The sequence below is a fragment of the Lepidochelys olivacea genome (assembly GCF_965140295.1).
Source record: "Lepidochelys olivacea isolate rLepOli2 genome assembly, chromosome: 2".
NCBI classification, from domain to species: domain Eukaryota; kingdom Metazoa; phylum Chordata; order Testudines; family Cheloniidae; genus Lepidochelys; species Lepidochelys olivacea.
In genome coordinates, this window is record NC_140412.1 from 52,407,396 (window position 1) to 52,424,666 (window position 17,271).

The 17,271-nt window shown below is 42.9% G+C and overlaps 1 protein-coding gene and 1 pseudogene across 2 annotated transcripts; both read right to left on the bottom strand.

Moving 5' to 3' along the window:
• Positions 1 to 723: 723 nt before the first annotated feature.
• On the bottom strand, positions 724 to 7,060 carry LOC311516502 (fatty acid-binding protein, adipocyte-like). The gene is made up of 6 exons (XM_084620638.1): positions 4,172 to 7,060; positions 3,706 to 3,811; positions 3,263 to 3,381; positions 1,999 to 2,171; positions 1,570 to 1,671; positions 724 to 961 (listed from the first exon to the last, which is right to left on the bottom strand). The coding sequence occupies exons 3-6, from the start codon at positions 3,333 to 3,335 to the stop codon at positions 911 to 913; spliced, it is 399 nt and encodes a 132-aa protein (XP_084476764.1). The 5' UTR covers positions 3,336 to 3,381; positions 3,706 to 3,811; positions 4,172 to 7,060; the 3' UTR covers positions 724 to 910.
• Positions 7,061 to 14,143: 7,083 nt separating this feature from the next.
• On the bottom strand, positions 14,144 to 16,799 carry LOC311516499 (myelin P2 protein-like; annotated as a pseudogene). The gene is made up of 4 exons (XR_014714613.1): positions 16,727 to 16,799; positions 15,749 to 15,967; positions 14,913 to 15,014; positions 14,144 to 14,291 (listed from the first exon to the last, which is right to left on the bottom strand). The product of XR_014714613.1 is annotated as a myelin P2 protein-like (transcript).
• Positions 16,800 to 17,271: the final 472 nt, after the last annotated feature.

The following is a 17,271-nucleotide window of genomic DNA, read 5'->3' on the forward strand; positions in this document are numbered from 1 at the left end:
GCTGTCACAGCTGTGGTCAGCAGAGGCACTGAAGAGCTAGTCCTTTATCTAACAAGCTAAATTCCAAATCATTCTGGGATTGGATAAATTAGAGCCCAGTAGTAGGAGAGAAGGTAGAAATCTAGTCTCTCCCTCCCCCCACCCAAAACCAACAACCTTTTTTTTGTAGCAACACTGATCTCCCCTCAAAGGGCTGGGAATATAGGACTTCCAAAAAAAAAAAAAAAAAAAAGGGCTGTTGCTTCTTCTTTGGAGAAAGTTTGAAGACTTCCTGGGTTAGAGCTCCAGTACCGAATACAACTTCAGGTTTCAGAAGGCAAGCTTATGTCCCCGCACTCTGAATACATAATACTAGCTCGTTAGTCTTTCAATCAAGGCAGAAATAAAAGATTTCTGTCTCTTTTAGAAGATGGCCCATAGAAGGGACATAATCTAGCTTCGCAGTAGATCCCCTATGGAGTGATTGACCCCATAACAGACAAGAACTAACATGAAACTTGGAAGTTAACTCACCCCAGCCTCTCCTGTTGACAGACTAAGTCCTTTCAGCATTTAATTTTTACGTAGAATGGTATTACTATATCTGTTGAACCTCAAGCTATAAACAGCATGGTTTATTTTCTTGAAGTGCAGATTGGCTGTGCATAAAAATGAGCATCCTAATGTAGAGTTATATTAACAGCATTGTAATCTACAACACATTAACATTTGTTCAGAGAGACATTAATTTCAGAATATTTTATTTAGCAACCACATTAACATTTCTGGTTACATTAGTGTTTTTAATTAGGATTCTGCACCCATTAGGCCTTTTCTTCAGGCAACAAAACTAAGAAGCAGGAGAAGTGTAGTTTCCTGGACCTGAACTCATTCTCAGACCAAGTTAGACACTCCTGGACATGGAGTTTACTCATGCTCTCTCATAGACTCTAGTGCAAGTGATATTGTTCATGGTGTATTCCTGTAAGAAAAAGGGAGTTTATTGAAACTCATGAACTATCAGTGAGATTCAGACTGCTGTTGAAATAAAAGAGCCAATCTTTTCTCCCCACTCAGAACTATAGTAATAGTACTTTACTAATTCCCTAGATACAGATCTGGGTTCTTTGCCTTTTTCTTTAATTTAAGCAGAAGAGGAAAGGACATTTTGTCCATTATTGCAATAAGACAATGGCGCTCATCGCTTCATCTCAGCCTTGACCATCCCAAAAAGTGGGTCATGTTTAGGTAGTTCTCATTTGCTTCCATTGGAGCATAGGTATATTTTGACTATGCAATTCAAACAGGGTTTTTCTGGTTACAGCAGCAGTTTGGACAGTGCTGCCATGTGTGCAGCCAGCCATTCACCAGTTAATTCTTCCACACACAGAACTGAGCTTTGCTTTCCACCCCCAGCAGGTATAGATATTTGAGGCAGGTGGGGAATAGTTCCACACTAAATCATAGTCTAGGCAGTCAGAAGAAATGCAATTAAGTGGCTTTTTAGAAAGCCCTGGGTTTGTTTGAATCAGCCCTGATGCAATTCCATTAAGATCTACTTAATGCCAGTAGTCAAATGATCTCACTCACCACAATCATCTTTCCATCCACTAGTTTTCTCTTTATTGTGGTCTCTTTACCATCCCACTTCTGTACCTGAGTTATTGAGCCTTCTTCCAGGGTGACAATGCTCTGCAAAGAGAGTAATTGACCAGAATCAGAGTTAGGGGGATAGTTTGAAGTTTAGAACTGGAGAACTGAGATGTTTCCAGCTCAGCTATTTGTGTTTATGTTAATGCAAGAACACATGCTAGCAAAGTTGACTGCTCCCATTCTTGTTATCCAACAGCAGGCACTGATGGTTAAAAATGAGTTTAGGAGATTTAAAATGGTATTTAAGCCAGAACCAAGTTTCACATTCTCTGAACACTTTGTTTCAGTAGGGCACTTTCTCCCTTCAGTTTGTTTCTCCCCAATGGAGTAATGGGAATGAAGGATGAGTGCTGCTTTAGTACTCACCTTGGTTTTCCTGTCATCTGCTGTGGTTTCATCAAACTCCTCCCCCAACTTGAAGGAGATCTCAGTATTTTTGAAAGTACTCTTGGTTTTGATGGTTATCACATCACCATCTGTGCTGATGGTCACAGTGGGTTTGGCCAGGCTGCCCAGTTTCCTGGTGGCTAAACCCACACCTGCAGAGGCACAAGACACTTATGTTCACTGTCAAGAAGCAAGACATTTCTTTAAAAAGTGTCTACCCTCTCTGTGTGGGCCATTCAAGACACATGTTGGGAGTTCAGGCTCAATGCCTCATCAGATCTGAATGTTTGTAGCCACCTGACAACCAGGCTACTTAAACCTCTTATTTATACAGCTGACAGGCCTGTAAAAAGTTACACACACACATACATACACAAAATTAAATGGAAGTGGTACCATAGTTCCATCAGCAGCTGACAAACCCTATCCCACATGGAATCTAGAACGAGCTGGTAGAGGGAGGTCAGCTTGATGAGCTTTGCATTTTCAGTTTAAAGGTACATTCTGCTGCTAACAGCCTCTCAGCAAGGCAGTAATCACAAGGTAGAGGACTTTAACCCAATCAGTGATCCCCAAAGCTATGCAGGTTTTAGATTTACCCTCCTTCAGGGTTTCAATTCTAGCTCAGCTGTTACCCATCCACTGCTTCCCCTAAGCACTGCACTCTGGGGCCAGGAATAGTAAGTTATTGGTGATATTTCTAGCTCTGATACCAACATCCACATTTTGGTCTCTTACAATAGAGAATCTGAGACAACACCATTGATGTGCTCTAGATGTACACCAGCATAGATCAAAACAAGATTTAGCCTTCAGTTGTTTAGCTTACATTACTTTATAGTGGTAGATGCTAGGAGCCAGAGCCTGGCCCTTCTATGTCCCAATTATCAAGACTTTCTACACATGCTACTGAACAAGCAAATTACACCTACAATGTTATAGCAGCAGCTTCTTCCCTTTCAATCCTAATCCCCTGCCTAAAAAGATGCAAGGTCAGAATCCCATATAAAGGGATAGGAAAACACAGTAGGCATTTCTAGTTAACTGAAGCAACATTTCCTTTTTAAAAAAGGAATTTAAACTCTGATACATCCTCATTTTTTCCTTATTGAGTACTAGGGAACTACATAAGCAAGAGTCCCTAAGAACAATGAAAGAAATCCCAGGACAAGTAAGTGGCTAGTTATGTTTTCCCTGCTGAACAGTGGAACATCCCCAAATATCACAATATCATTTTTCTCACCCAGTTCTTTCATATAGTCCTCAAATTTTTCACTGGAGACAAACTTCCAGATTCCCACAAACAGGTCACACATTCTGTAGGGCTTGTTAAGTAATGCTCCACAGGGGAAAAGTCAGCAACTCTCAGTAAGAAGGAGCAAAAGAAAATGGAGAAACCACCTTAGATAGCTTCTTTAAAAGGATGACCTGAACATGTGATTCTCTGGGGCTGACCAATGGGAACTGAAGTGTTTTTGGAGACTCCATTCCAGGAGCAGATTACATCAGAGACTCCATTTCACTTCCATTTCTTTTAGTGCAAAACCCCAATCAAAAGTGGTAGCAATACCTTAAAGCTGAATGAATTATGCGAACAGGATCCTGACATTTTGATACATCTTAAAGTCCAAACATACCATGTTTCATAGCTTCAAAAAAAATTTCCCCAACAGAAGAACTTCTTACCTGCTTTCCTAAATGAGAGCAGCAGTAGTTTTAAAGGAACACCAAAATTAACAAAGAAGGCTACAGTACACCAATAAACAGCAAAATGGGTGTTAGCGGGTCTTTCCTGTATCAACATAATAACAAAAGAAAATGGGTATTTGAAAACAAAACAGAATATTAATTTTAAAACTACATTGTGTCTGAGAATATTTTACCTACTACAGAGACAATTAATCCTAAGATTCTTATAAATGAAAGAAGTTAAACTAATATTTTCTCTGTTTATTGTTTGATTGCTTTGTTCATTGGACAACACTTTACGCATAGTCAGTGCCATTTGTTGTTTGTGTGCATCTCCCACTGTTACGAATTACACCTTGTAGGACACGCACACAACTGCTGCGAATTATACCTGGTAGGACACGCACACAAGTGCTACGAATTACACCTGGTAGGACACGCACACAAATGCTGCGAATTATACCTGATAGGACACGCACACCAGTGCTGCGAATTATACCTGATAGGACACGCACAGTTCGAATCTAGGCTGAGGCACAGAAACAAAGTCCACAACTGCAGAGTTCCCAAAAGACACTAAGTTTATTACGCTCGAGCGTGGTGCCCCCCTGCTAGCCAGGAGGGGACCCTGAATGCAGATTATACAAAGGTTATATACCTTTTAGCAAAGCATGTTGCCCTCGTGCATCGGAAACCTTAGCCAATAAACAAACCCTTGTCTTATCTACCACCTATCCCTGCTTGGTGCATTCCTCGTGCTATACCAGTATGTTAATTACACAGCATGGTCCTAAAGCTATGCATCAGTAACTTTTATTATCAGGATGGGAGGCCTCACATCAAGGCCAAGAGACAGGGAGTTAGAGACTGACAAAAACCAGATACTGGGAGTCAAGGCAGGCTGGAGACAAGGAGGAGGATTTTCACAGGGATTCAATATCTAAGGATTACTCCTCCTGGTGTATGATGTGCTGGCATTTAAACAATGGTGGGCCCCAAACCAAAATGGAGTCACATGTGCTAACTTTTCCTTAACAGTCCTCCCTTTTTTTTTTTGTACGTCAGTAAGCTATATCGGGGCTGAGTAACCGCGCTGCAGGGTTAGCAACTGCCGACAGCACATACTGCAGCATTGTAGGCATACAAAAAATAACGCAAAAACAATAACAGTCAAAAAAAGTAAATACAAAATACGCCGTCCCCAAGTCCCCACATCCGGTAGCCATGAGGTGAGCCAGTCCCAGACCTCCTGGAATCCGGCGCTGGTCGTGTCGAGGCTGAGGTGGTGGAATAGAGCTGCCTGTTGCTTGAGGATGTGGATGTCAGTTTCCATCCTATGGTGCTGATTTACAAATACACAACAGCTTGAATTGACCAGAGCACAAACCCCGCCCTGATTTGCAAGGAGATAATCCAGGGCTAGGTGGTTTTGCAATGTAGTTTGGGATAGCTGGGTGACTTCAATTTGAAGGGCAGAGAGAGCATCTGCAGTAGCATTTGCCATTAGTTCCAAAGCAGCTGAAATGTTAACTATAGCTTTTTCCAGCTCGCTTACTCCCAACCATGGCAGCAACCAATGCACAAAGGAGTGAAAGCCTTTGGGCCGATAAGAAAGGGGGTTTAAAGGAATACTTCATCGGTCCCTCCATACTAGATTGCGGATCTCTCCCCGGGTCAGGTTCTGGTGTACTGTCATGGCGGGTACTATAGCCCCTAAGGTACATGGACCACACCATCCTGCTGGGAGAACCTTATAGGCTGTGTGATTGCATAACCAATACCAGCCAGACCCCTCGGGGACCGGCCACGGGGTCCTGGAGTAAGTAGAGGGGCCTCCCGCAACAGAGCTGATTTGGGTGGTGTCCTTGCACCCTACAAAATTCCCTACAAAAACTGTATTTTCTATGCCCTTACGTCGTGACACACATAAAGCATAATTACTCTGGGCCACCATATCAATAGACCATATTTGGATTGTAACATTCCAGTTAAATGTAGTGTTTGCCCATAGCTTAGCTTGGAGTGTTCGATTAAGGGAGATAGGTACCCCTACCAACGGGACGCCCTGACCTAAATATGTGGGGGTACGAATACAAATCCAACACTGCGTTCGATTTACACCCTGTTTGATAGCACGGGTTAAATTCAAGAAGCTATTGCCCTCCCATCCTTGTACTGGATTTGGGAATAGGAAGAGAACCCCTCCCAGGCAAACCATACCAATGTCAACATCCTCCCCTGTACTATACAAAAAACACTACCCCCAATGTAAGTCCAATAAACAGGAACACAAAAAGTCCTGGTGGGCTGTGAAGGTCCCAGTAGCTGGAAAGCTTAGTCCATGGGTTGGTCGTGGTGTTCATTCGTGAAGTGGCTCATCCAATGGCTTGTCAGGGTCAGGTGGGGGCCCCAGCGCCAACTTAATGTAGCTATGATGGATCCAGGAACCTTTACCTGCAAAGGAGTGGTGGCAGATGGTGGGAGTAATGTTCGTTGCTGTAAGGCGTTTTTGGTATTTATACTTGCCTACAAGCACAGTTCCAGCCTCTGGAATAAACCCACCCCACCACTTTACTTCACATTCCCAAGAATACATTCCGCAACTTTCTCCCTGCCAATGTACAATGCTCCGTCTTTGCCATCAAGGCCAATTCTCAGTGTCTTTTGCAGTCAGGAATCTTTAGATTTTGGTGGTTTTAGCAGAGCAGGCATTCCTTCTCTCTTGGAACAGGCATGGTTTTGCATTATACAGAGGAGAGGTTACTAGCACGTCACCCTGTAGTGCTTTGGTTTCTTTAGCAAATACTGAATGCAGGTTAGCTTTGTCAGTGGACAAGGGAGAGGTTACTAGCACTTCACCTTGTTTTTTTTTTGTTTGTTTGTTTGTTTTTTCTGTTCAAAAGGAGGAAAGAAAAAAAAAACCCAGAAGGAGGGACAGACTGATCAGTAGTCGAAGTGAAGTCACCTCGAGGTGGAGGGGTCTTTTTGCAGTAAGAAGCATGGGTCTAGGCAGTCAGTCCTTGGCACTTCACAGCGGTGTTGGTAGTTAGCAGGACTTAATAAGGGCCTTTTCAGCATGGGGCCTTTGTCGAGGGACCTTTATGTAGACCCAGTCACCTGGTTTTAACAAATGGCAGGTTTGCTCAGGATTCTTGAAGCAGGACTTCTTTTACCTGTAAATACAGAGACCTAACACATTTCATTAATGTCTGGCAGTGTGTTGCAGATCTCACAGCTGCTTGGGCACATTTAAGCCCCCCTCTTTCTTGGCTGTTAGCCAAATCCTAGCTGTGAGTAGTGTCCTTGGACAGGCCAGTGTCTTATCTTTGGACTGAGCCTGCCAAGCCTGCCAGCTACAGCGTTGAATTAGCTCGTCCTCCGTTTTATTTTTTTTTCCCCCTTCTTGGCTTTTATTAACCTGCAAAGGAAACTTTCACTTTTTACTTATACATTTTTGTTTAAAAAGGAACACATGTACATTGCCCATTATACAGCACTTTAGTCTTATTGTATAATGTATGCCATATATACCCTTCTAGGAAAATGACTCTATTACAGAGCTTTGGAGCAACAAGCCAGGACAAGCACACCCACTTTTGAGGAGTCCACTTGGTACAACTTCTGGTGTCCAATAGCTTTTTTTCCCTCCCCAGCCCTCTGGCTAGAAATGTGAGGTAGCCAGAAGGATCTCATGTATAATATGGGGAGTGGGTTAACCTTTGATGTCCTTGCTTCCAAAGACTGTTGGTGTGCAAATTTTAACAACCATTTTTTTAATTAAAAGATCTGGCCAATGAAATTTTTTTTTTTTTACTTAAGCAAATGTATTAAACTTTAGTATATCACATTTTTTGATATTATCCAAACACTTTGTATTCCAAGTTGAATAAAACAAGTATCTGCATTTTGATGTAACCCTTCTATTTAGTTTTAAACTAAACTGTCCTATGAAAAATTAAACACAGCAATTCTGGCCACAAGACAAACACCACAAGACAGGACATAGAACACAGAACAGAATTCCTATTGTGCCAGTAAATTCATGAGATGTTGAATTGCTTTTCAGCTGGCATCAGTTTTCTCTGATTTTCTGAAAGACAAAAATAAAACACAGATCTACCCCTTTTGGGCAGTCAGTCATTGCTTAAAATATTTCCTTTTTATACAAATACCCTTGTTAATTGCAGGCAAAACAGAGGAATTACCCATATTTTCTTGTATTTGTTTTATAGGCAGCCCAGGTTTCAGTGGCCTCTACCTTATTAGTTAGGTAATTTACATTAAAATAAATGCTTTCTGGCTTGCTTTTGGATCCACAGGTTAAAGATTCTTACTTTAAAAAGGGCACAATAAACTTTACCAGACTTTTGATTGCCTTTTACTTTTAACTCCTGCTGTCAAACACACAGCGACCTGAAAAGGAAGACACCACCTATTGTAGCCTCTTGGAACCTAATAAGATATTAATTAAGTAGCACTGTATAATTGCATTTCTTTGGAAAAGGGCCCATTTTTTTCCAAAATGGCTGCAAAGAAACCAAGAATTTTTTTTTCTTTTCAGTATTTTACAAAGTTTAACTGCTTAATTCTTTCCAGCAACTAAAGAGTTAACTTTTTACTTTTTTTTTTTTAAATTACTTGTTTATTTTTCAAAACGACACCCAATTACTTAGATTTTACCATTTTAAGTATTATTCCGGGATTTATGTTTTTCATTCCTGTAATTATTTACTCTTCTTTTTTCACTATGACCTTTAAGTTTTCAACCTGTTTTCCAATCTCTCTATCTGTTGCCTGCCCGCTTGGGCCCGATCCTGTTTTTTTCTCTGAACTGTCCCTTCCATGAGCACCAGCTTTGTTTTACTACCAAATTAACAAGGAGGGTGGGCTTCTTAACTAGCCCCCAGCCCTCCTGGTCTCTTTTTTAAAATATTTTTACTTACAAGGGCTACCCGAGTCCTCCCCACATGAGGCTTGTCACCTGGACAGAAAGCACAGCTAATTGGCAAGCAAGGAGGTGACAGGCATAAGTCAGAAAGCCGAGGGTAAGCCGGAGGAGGGGCAGAAGCAGGCATAGCACAGAGCGGAGCTGGAGACCCCTGAGATGAATAAGAAAAGGAGGAGGAAAGAGGATGTCCTTTTGCATGCGCATAAGCCCAGTTGTCCCATACATACCAATAATCCATCTGGGCTGGAGCTTTGTCCTCCAGCCTCCTTTTAAGCACTGTTAATGTATCCCCAGCAAAGGACCCATCCGGTGGCCATTCAACAGATGTTTGAGTTGTTAGTGCTGGCCACTCAACCTTACATAAAATAACAGCTTTTTTTCTGCCTAACCCATGGGTGCCAGAAATATTCCCCCAATTCTTGAGAATTTCAGCCAAAGGGGTCCCCTTACTTACACTCTGCCCAGAACCTATAATGGGCTACCAAAAGAACACAAAATGTGCCACCTTATCGCCTAAGCGACGGCTCACACCCCCCCCTCCTCGGAGTTCTCAAAGGTGAACTCACCCTGTGCCGGCTGGAGCTGTCCGAGAGGAGGAGTGTAGTCTCGCTTGTTGGGGCGAGCCTAGAGTCCCATCTGGGTCGCCAAAACTGTTACGAATTACACCTTGTAGGACACGCACACAAGTGCTACGAATTACACCTGGTAGGACACGCACACAAGTGCTACAAATTACACCTGGTAGGACACGCACACAAATGCTGCGAATTATACCTGATAGGACACGCACACCAGTGCTGCGAATTATACCTGATAGGACATGCACACCAGTGCTGCGAATTATACCTGATAGGACACGCACAGTTCGAATCTAGGCTGAGGCACAGAAACAAAGTCCACAACTGCAGAGTTCCCAAAAGACACTAAGTTTATTACGCTCGAGCGTGGTGCCCCCCTGCTAGCCAGGAGGGGACCCTGAATGCAGATTATACAAAGGTTATATACCTTTTAGCAAAGCATGTTGCCCTCGTGCATCGGAAACCTTAGCCAATAAACAAACCCTTGTCTTATCTACCACCTATCCCTGCTTGGTGCATTCCTCGTGCTATACCAGTATGTTAATTACACAGCATGGTCCTAAAGCTATGCATCAGTAACTTTTATTATCAGGATGGGAGGCCTCACATCAAGGCCAAGAGACAGGGAGTTAGAGACTGACAAAAACCAGATACTGGGAGTCAAGGCAGGCTGGAGACAAGGAGGGGGATTTTCACAGGGATTCAATATCTAAGGATTACTCCTCCTGGTGTATGATGTGCTGGCATTTAAACAATGGTGGGCCCCAAACCAAAATGGAGTCACATGTGCTAACTTTTCCTTAACACACAAAGCACCAGGGGAGAGTAAGACATTTAAAAAACTAAGGACATGAGGCTTTAAAAGTACAAACGTGGCTGGGTGACCTGGGAATACACTGTAGCTGTGACAATATTTAATTTATTGTCAAGTAGACATTGTCCTTCCAACAGGTGACAAAGTCTACAGCAGGAGGCATATCAGAAAGGGCAAAGCAATGGGATCAGACAAACCCCTTGACTGCTTCAAATGGAGACTGAGGTCCGAGGGTGTCCAAAAAGAACACAGGTATTCATGTCTTTGGGATTGGAGACAGGGACCATAAAGATGCTGCTGCTCTTGCGGCCATATTAAGGGAGCTAGTGACTTTGGAGTTCTGCCTCCAAAAGGCCCTATGGAGGAGGCAGATAGTACTTGGGGCTGAATTATGGTGTTTACTTCTGAGACTTGGAGCAATATCAGTGGAAAAACTCCCATTGACTTCAATGGGGCCAGGATTTCATGTTTGGTGTCAGTGGGCTGCCTGTATTTCTGGCCCCGGTGGAGGGAGTTAGTGGGCATGAAGATTTTTGATGCTACTATATTTTAAAAACAGTTTTCATTTTTATGGGTGTCTTAGTGTAGGATTGATGGCTGTACCGGCAACATACACATAAGGAATGGAAGATGAGATGCTGCAAAAAGTAAAGGGAGTAAGCAGTGGGATTTGGCATACACCTTGCTAGATCTCTGCTTTCTTTCCTTTTCTCTAAATCTTTTTTCTTTTAAAATATATTCGATCACCAGTTTTGTGATCACTTTTCCAAGAAATGGACTGAACTTTGCAGTTGCAAATGGACAATTTTTCAAATCACATCTAGGTGTTGTATGTCTCATGGCCACTCCTCTACAGATTCACATGTGGGGAGATTCCTGCTGTGTCATCTCCTAGTAAAATCCAGCATCAGGGTGAGCTGAGATAACATACTATTGGTTGCTTTTGGTGTTGGAAGCACCTTTTCTGCCTTGGACAAAAGGCAGAAAAATCATAAGAGGAAAAGGTGAGGGAGGCCACTTGCTATCAAACAACTACTAGATGAGTGTGTATTTTTTTAAAACAAAATAAAGCATTAATGTGTTAGGGTGGAAGTAGAATCCAAGTGGTGGACTATAAAGGGAACAAAGGAAACTGGAGAAACAGGGAACTGAAACCTAGAGTTTGTGTTCTGCATTACCTCAGGAAATTTACTTCTGGCCACTCTTTTAAAAGACAGCTGGGAAAGTAAGTCATAGCCTACAAATTATCTGATCACCATAGTGGAAAGCTCTGCTGGTAATGGAGGGATGAATACCAGAGGAACACCCCTGAACAAACTTCTCCTATGATCCAAATATTTTACATTTAGTTGAAGTGTGATAGCTAAGAATCTTACAGTCCCATGACCTTCTCAGGCTATTGAGTAACTCAAGATGTAAGAACAAGAAAAAGAATCACACCTGATTCAGATATAAATGCCAGTATTCAGAGAATGGGAGGTATAGAAGTACTCAGTGTACAGTTCATTTTCCACAGCATTTTGGAAACTACTTTTATTAGTTTATTAGTTTGCTGCTCTAGTTCGGTTAGACCTAAGCTGAGCTGCAAACTGTTGGAATTTTTACATAGAACCATAGAAAATTAGGGTTGGAAGAGACCTCAGAAGGTAATCTAGTCCAACCCTCTGCTTAAAGCAGGAACAACCCTAACTAACTCATCCTAGCCAGGGCTTTGTCAAGCTAGGCCTTAAAAACCTCTAAGGATGGAGATTCCACCACTTCCCTAGGTAACGCATTCCAGTGCTTCACCACCCTCCTAGTGAAATAGTTTTTCCTAATATCCAACCTAGACCTCCCCCACTGCAATTTGAGACCATTGCTCCTTGTTCTGTTATCTGCCACCACTGAGAACAGCCTAGATCCATCCTCTTTGGAACCCCCTTTCAGGTGGTTGAAGGCTGCTATCAAATCCCCCTTCACTCTTCTCTTCTGCAGACTAAATAAGCCCTGTTCCCTCAGCCTCTCCTCATAAGTCATGTACCCCAGCCCCCTAGTCATTTTTGTTGCCCTGTGCTGGGCTCTCTCCAATTTTTCCACATCCCTTCTGTAATGGGGGCCTCAAAACTGGACATAATACTCCAGATGTAGCCTCACCAGTGCCAAATAGAGGGGAATAATCACTTCCCTCAGTCTGCTGGCAATGCTCCTAATAATGCAGCCCATATACCATTAGCCTTCTTGGCAACAAGGGCACACTGTTGACTCATGTACAGCTTCTCGTCCACTGTAATCGCCAGGTCCTTTTCTGTGGACTGCTGCTTAGCCAGTCGGGCGCCAGCCTGTAGCAGCGCATGGGATTCCTCCATCCTAAGTGCAAGACTCTGCACTTGTCCTTGTTGAACCTCATCACATTTCTTTTGGCTCAATCCTCCAATTTCTCTAAGTCCCTCTGGACCCTATCCCTACTCTCTAGCATATCTACCTCTCCCCCCAGCTTAGTGTCATCTACATGCTTGCTGAGGAGGGCAATCCATACCATCACCCAGATCATTAATGAACAAAACTGGCCCTAGGGCACGCTGCTTGATACCGGCTGCCAACTAGACATCGAGCTGTTGATCACTACCCGTTGAGCCCAACGATCTAGCCAGCTTTCTATCCACTGTATAGTCCATTCATCCAATCCATACTTCTTTAACTTGCTGGCAAGAATACTGTGGGAGACTGTATCAAAAGTTTTGCTAAACCCAAGGTATCTCATATCCACTGCTTTCTCCATATCCACAGAGCCAGTTATCTCATTGTAGAAGGCAATCAGGTTGGTCAGGCATAACTTGCCCTTGTGAATCCATGTTAACTGTTCCTGATCACCTTCTTCTCCAAGTGTGTCAAAATGTACTTGCTTATTGCAGCAGAGTTATACTTGCTTTCCAGTTAGTACCTTTCATGGGTAACTGTGCTGCACTATTTGCATGATTACACTATTAAGCTTCCATGGCTAGATACTGTTTGGAGTAAAACAGGTGTCTGATCCCACAGCTCATGTACTATGGAACTTAATTTGGAGAGGCTTCCCCACTTGTAGGTTGAGAAATTGATCTATTTGATAACTGCCATCAGATAGCTCTTTGATAAAGATGGCAGTTGCTGAGGAAGCAAGTGTTATTGCTTTAGCTAGAACAGAAGTGTCAGTCATTCTAGTAATGGGAGATAATATTGTAATCACAGGGTTTAAGGCTAGAGGATCCACCAGATCATCTGGTCTGACCTCCGGTCTATCACAGACCACCACTCAGCACCTGCACACAACCCAACAACTGAATAGTTTGGTCCGATTTACAACCTTGTGGAGACTAGATTATGTGCCACAGGCAGAGAACAGGAAGGACAGAGGTACACCAAGCCACAATGCCAGGGAAATGATTAAATGAGATATATACCCAAATAATCCTGGCAAGTGACCTGCTCCCATACATTGCAGAGCAAGGCAACCTTCTCCTGCTTCCCTCCCCCCACAGGTCAGTGTCAATCTGATCAGGGGAACATTCCTTTCTAACCTCACATACTGTGATCAGCTAGACCCTGAGAATGGGAGCAAGAACCAGCCAGCCAAGCAGAGAGAACGCTCATCAGTGCTACTTCAGAGCCCTGGCCCTCCCCATCAAGCATCCCATCCCCAGTGTCCCCTGATGCTTCAGAGGAAGCAAATAAAAAACAAAAAATCCTCTCCAGAATACATTGGGGATTTGTGTAGAGGGAAGGAAAGATATATATATCTCTTGATCCCGGCTGAAACTCTGCAGCATGAGTTTAGGAACAAAACAAACCGGAAGTGAGCCTAGGGCTGTTGATTCCCCATCCCCAATCACTAGCAATGACTGACAGGGTTCCTGGGGGTTTTTTTGGTTTTTAAAAAAACCCCACACCCAAACAAACCTCTCTCTCTACCACTGCTTTATAACGGTGGTTTGTATTTCAGTACTATTTTAGACTGGCAGAGAGTCAGCTAAGAGTAGACTATTCCACCATGTGTTCAGAAGCGACTTATTTAATAGCCACAGTCACCAATAGCTCAAATTAGTTACAGAACTGCTTTGAATACATTTGTTTCTCAAGGTGAAGCAAGATGCTTGTGCAAGCAGACAGCAGTGTAGTGCAGCTCCTTGATCAGAACTTGCTGCTGAGAATCTGTTCTGGTGTGGAGACGGGAATTCCTCATGCTCTCTCAGACTCTAGTGCAGGTGACATTGTTCATGGTGCATTCCTAGCAGGGGAAAAAAATATAAAATTGACTGAAACTTCTGAACTATCACACCAGAATTTTATGAGTCTAAGCAGGGCAAGGATGTTTGTCATTTCTCAGAGTCAAGGGTGTTTATTTAGTGCCCATCACTAGAATATTCATGTTAACAGAAAAAGAACCCAGACATTTCTTGCCTCCAAGAACTCTTTAGTGCTAGCGGATCACTAAATATACTCTACTTCTCTGCCTAGTTCACTTGAACAGCAGGCCTTATCTTCCCCTAGCTTCCTGTTCATCATGTAGCAGCTAGTACAGTGATTCAGCCCATAGGTGCTGGAACTAGGGGTGCTGCTGCATCCCCTGGCTTTAAGTGGTTTCCATTATATACCGGGTTACAGTTTGGTTCATTGCATCTCAGCACCTGCACTATAGAAGTTGTTCCAGCACCCTGATACAGACCTTATTTTTGGTCTCTTTAGGGCTTCCCCACCAGTTTTATTTCAAGTGAAGCTTCCCTACGCTGTATATTCCTCCCTTGTTCACCATCATAAGTCACAGCAGCATTTAGTTTGTATTTTTCTATTTCAAAAGAATTTAGTGCCCAGATGAGCGTTTAAAAAAAAATAAAAAGATTGAACTCACCACAACCATCTTCCCATCCACCAGCACTCTCTTGATTGTGGTCTGTTTGCCATCCCACTTCTGCACCTGAGTCAGAGAGCCACTGTCCACAGTTACAGTGCTCTGCCAAAAGAAGAGAAGTAAATGGACCCTGGGATATTCTGATGGGACACTTTCAGTCTCTCCTGTTGCAGCTATCTACTTCAAATAAATTAATTGGGCCACCACGGGAGACTCACTCTGTTGTCAGAGTACTTAGGGCACTCACCTGAGAGGTGGGAGATGCCCGTACAAATTCCTTCTTCTCAGGCCAGGTGAACGTGGGGGATTTAAACTGAAGTCTCCCACATCCCTAACCACTGGGCTGAGGAAGGCTGCCACCACCACCTCCACTTCCTGCAAACCATTCTGGCCGGGTTCCAGCTGTGGGCTGCAAGCAGGAGATAGGCACCCAATTCTGTGAGAGGGAGGGACCTTACACCACACCCCTCTCATTGTCATCTCCCATTGGCTAGCTTAGGCAGTTCACTGCCTAGCATGCCAGTTTCTGTGGAGCCAGGTCTAATGTCTGCGGATCATTCTAAAGGTGCCAGTCTCTGCTCATGCATTGTATAATGAGCCTAGGTACCTAACTCAGGCTTTGTGAATCTCAGGGATTTTCTGGTTGCCTAGACATTAGACCTGGATCCGCAAAGAGACTTAGATGTTGCAATGCCTTAGACCTTAGAAGAGAGGTGGGATTTAGTTTGTGGGTACATGATTGCCCTAGAGTCAGCCAGAAGAGACAGCCATGGGGACTGGGAAGGAAGAAAGTCACATCAAGACAAAAATAATCATAAGCAAGAAAGGGCACAAACCCAGGTGTCCTTTGCAGGAGGATTAGCCTGAAGGATTAGCCCTCACCATGGTTTTCCTGTCATCTACTGTGGTTTCTTCAAACTCTTCTCCCAGCTTGAAGGAGATCTTGGTGTTTTTAAAGGTGCTCTCTGTCTTGATGGTTATTATATCCCCATTGATGCTGATGATCACACTAGGCTTGTCCAGGCTGCCAAGTTTCCTAGTAGTAAAACCCACCCCTTGAAAAAGAAAAGCAAAAGTTAACCACTTGGATTTTACATGCACATCCAGAAGGGACACATAGCTCACTGGAACTTGCTGAACAGGTCTGTGGATGTATGAGAAGTCATCTCACTAACACTTGAGTGGGCTCTAGGTGGAGTACAAAGGAGGACACTGAGATTAGCAGAAATATAGAAAGGGGGGAAAAATCTATGAGGTAAAAAACTGTTATTTTTATGGTCACTTTTGAAATTGACACAGCCACTAGATTAAAGTGTGCTTATAATGCTAGGTCACGGCTAGAGCCAAACCCCAGCTACTAAATTTAAATCCTTATCCAAAACTTTCTAAGTCTTCAGGGATATTTGTTCGGGGCAACATACCTGGGTATCAGCTATTCACATAGTTACATTAGGGCCCTCATAACTTTTATTGAGTATTATTTTATTATTTTATTGGTATTAGCAAGCATTAACCCACAGGTTCCACAAGCAACTCATTCAAAGTACTGATAGTCAAGAAAGCATTATCAGTAGATAACAGCCCCAGGAAGATTCAAACAGTATCTCCCCTGAATCGTTACCTAGAAAGAAATTTGTGAAATAAGAAGAAAAGCCAGGAATTATGTTCTATTATCCCAAATCCAAATAAGCATCAGCAATCTAAAGTGAAGCAACCATGAGTAGAAAACTAAATTGAGTAAATAAATAGAATTAAATACATTCTCAGAATCATTGGAGAGAGATTTCTTGCTTGAATTCCAGTACATGCCTTACCCAGTTCTTTCATATAGCTGTCAAAGTTTTCACTAGAAATGAGTTTCCAGGCTCCTAAAAATAACTCACACATGATACAGACAATGGTTGATACCATTACTAAGCAAAGAAGAAATTACTCTCACTAGAAGACCTGAAGCTATTATGAGCTACATAAGCTCAATGGCTTCCTTTTAAAGGTGCCCTGAACATGTGATACTCAGCGACATCCAATCAGGAGAGGCAATGCAAAGACACCAATCATTTCCTTTTTCTTTCTTTTAGCATAAACCTAAAATCCTTACAGCTGGCAGAGTACACAAGGAAAGTTGTTCAGTAAAGGATGGTAGTCCCAAAGGTAGCTTCTAAGCCCTGGTCTACACTAGGACTTTAGGTCGAATTTAGCAGCGTTAAATCGATGTAAACCTGCACCCGTCCACACGATGAAGCCCTTTATTTCGACTTAAAGGGCTCTTAAAATCGGTTTCCTTACTCCACCCCTGACAAGTGGATTAGCGCTTAAATCAGCCTTGCCGGCTTGAATTTGGGGTACTGTGGACACAATT

Coding starts and splice junctions, on each gene's coding strand:
- LOC311516502 (XM_084620638.1), bottom strand. CDS start 3,335: ATGTGTGACCTGTTTGTGGGAATCTGGAAGTTTGTCTCCAGTGAAAAA. Junction 2,172..3,262: donor GGACTATATGAAAGAACTGG/GTGAGAAAAATG, acceptor GTGCCTCTGCAG/GTGTGGGTTTAGCCACCAGG. Junction 1,672..1,998: donor CAGATGACAGGAAAACCAAG/GTGAGTACTAAA, acceptor CTCTCTTTGCAG/AGCATTGTCACCCTGGAAGA.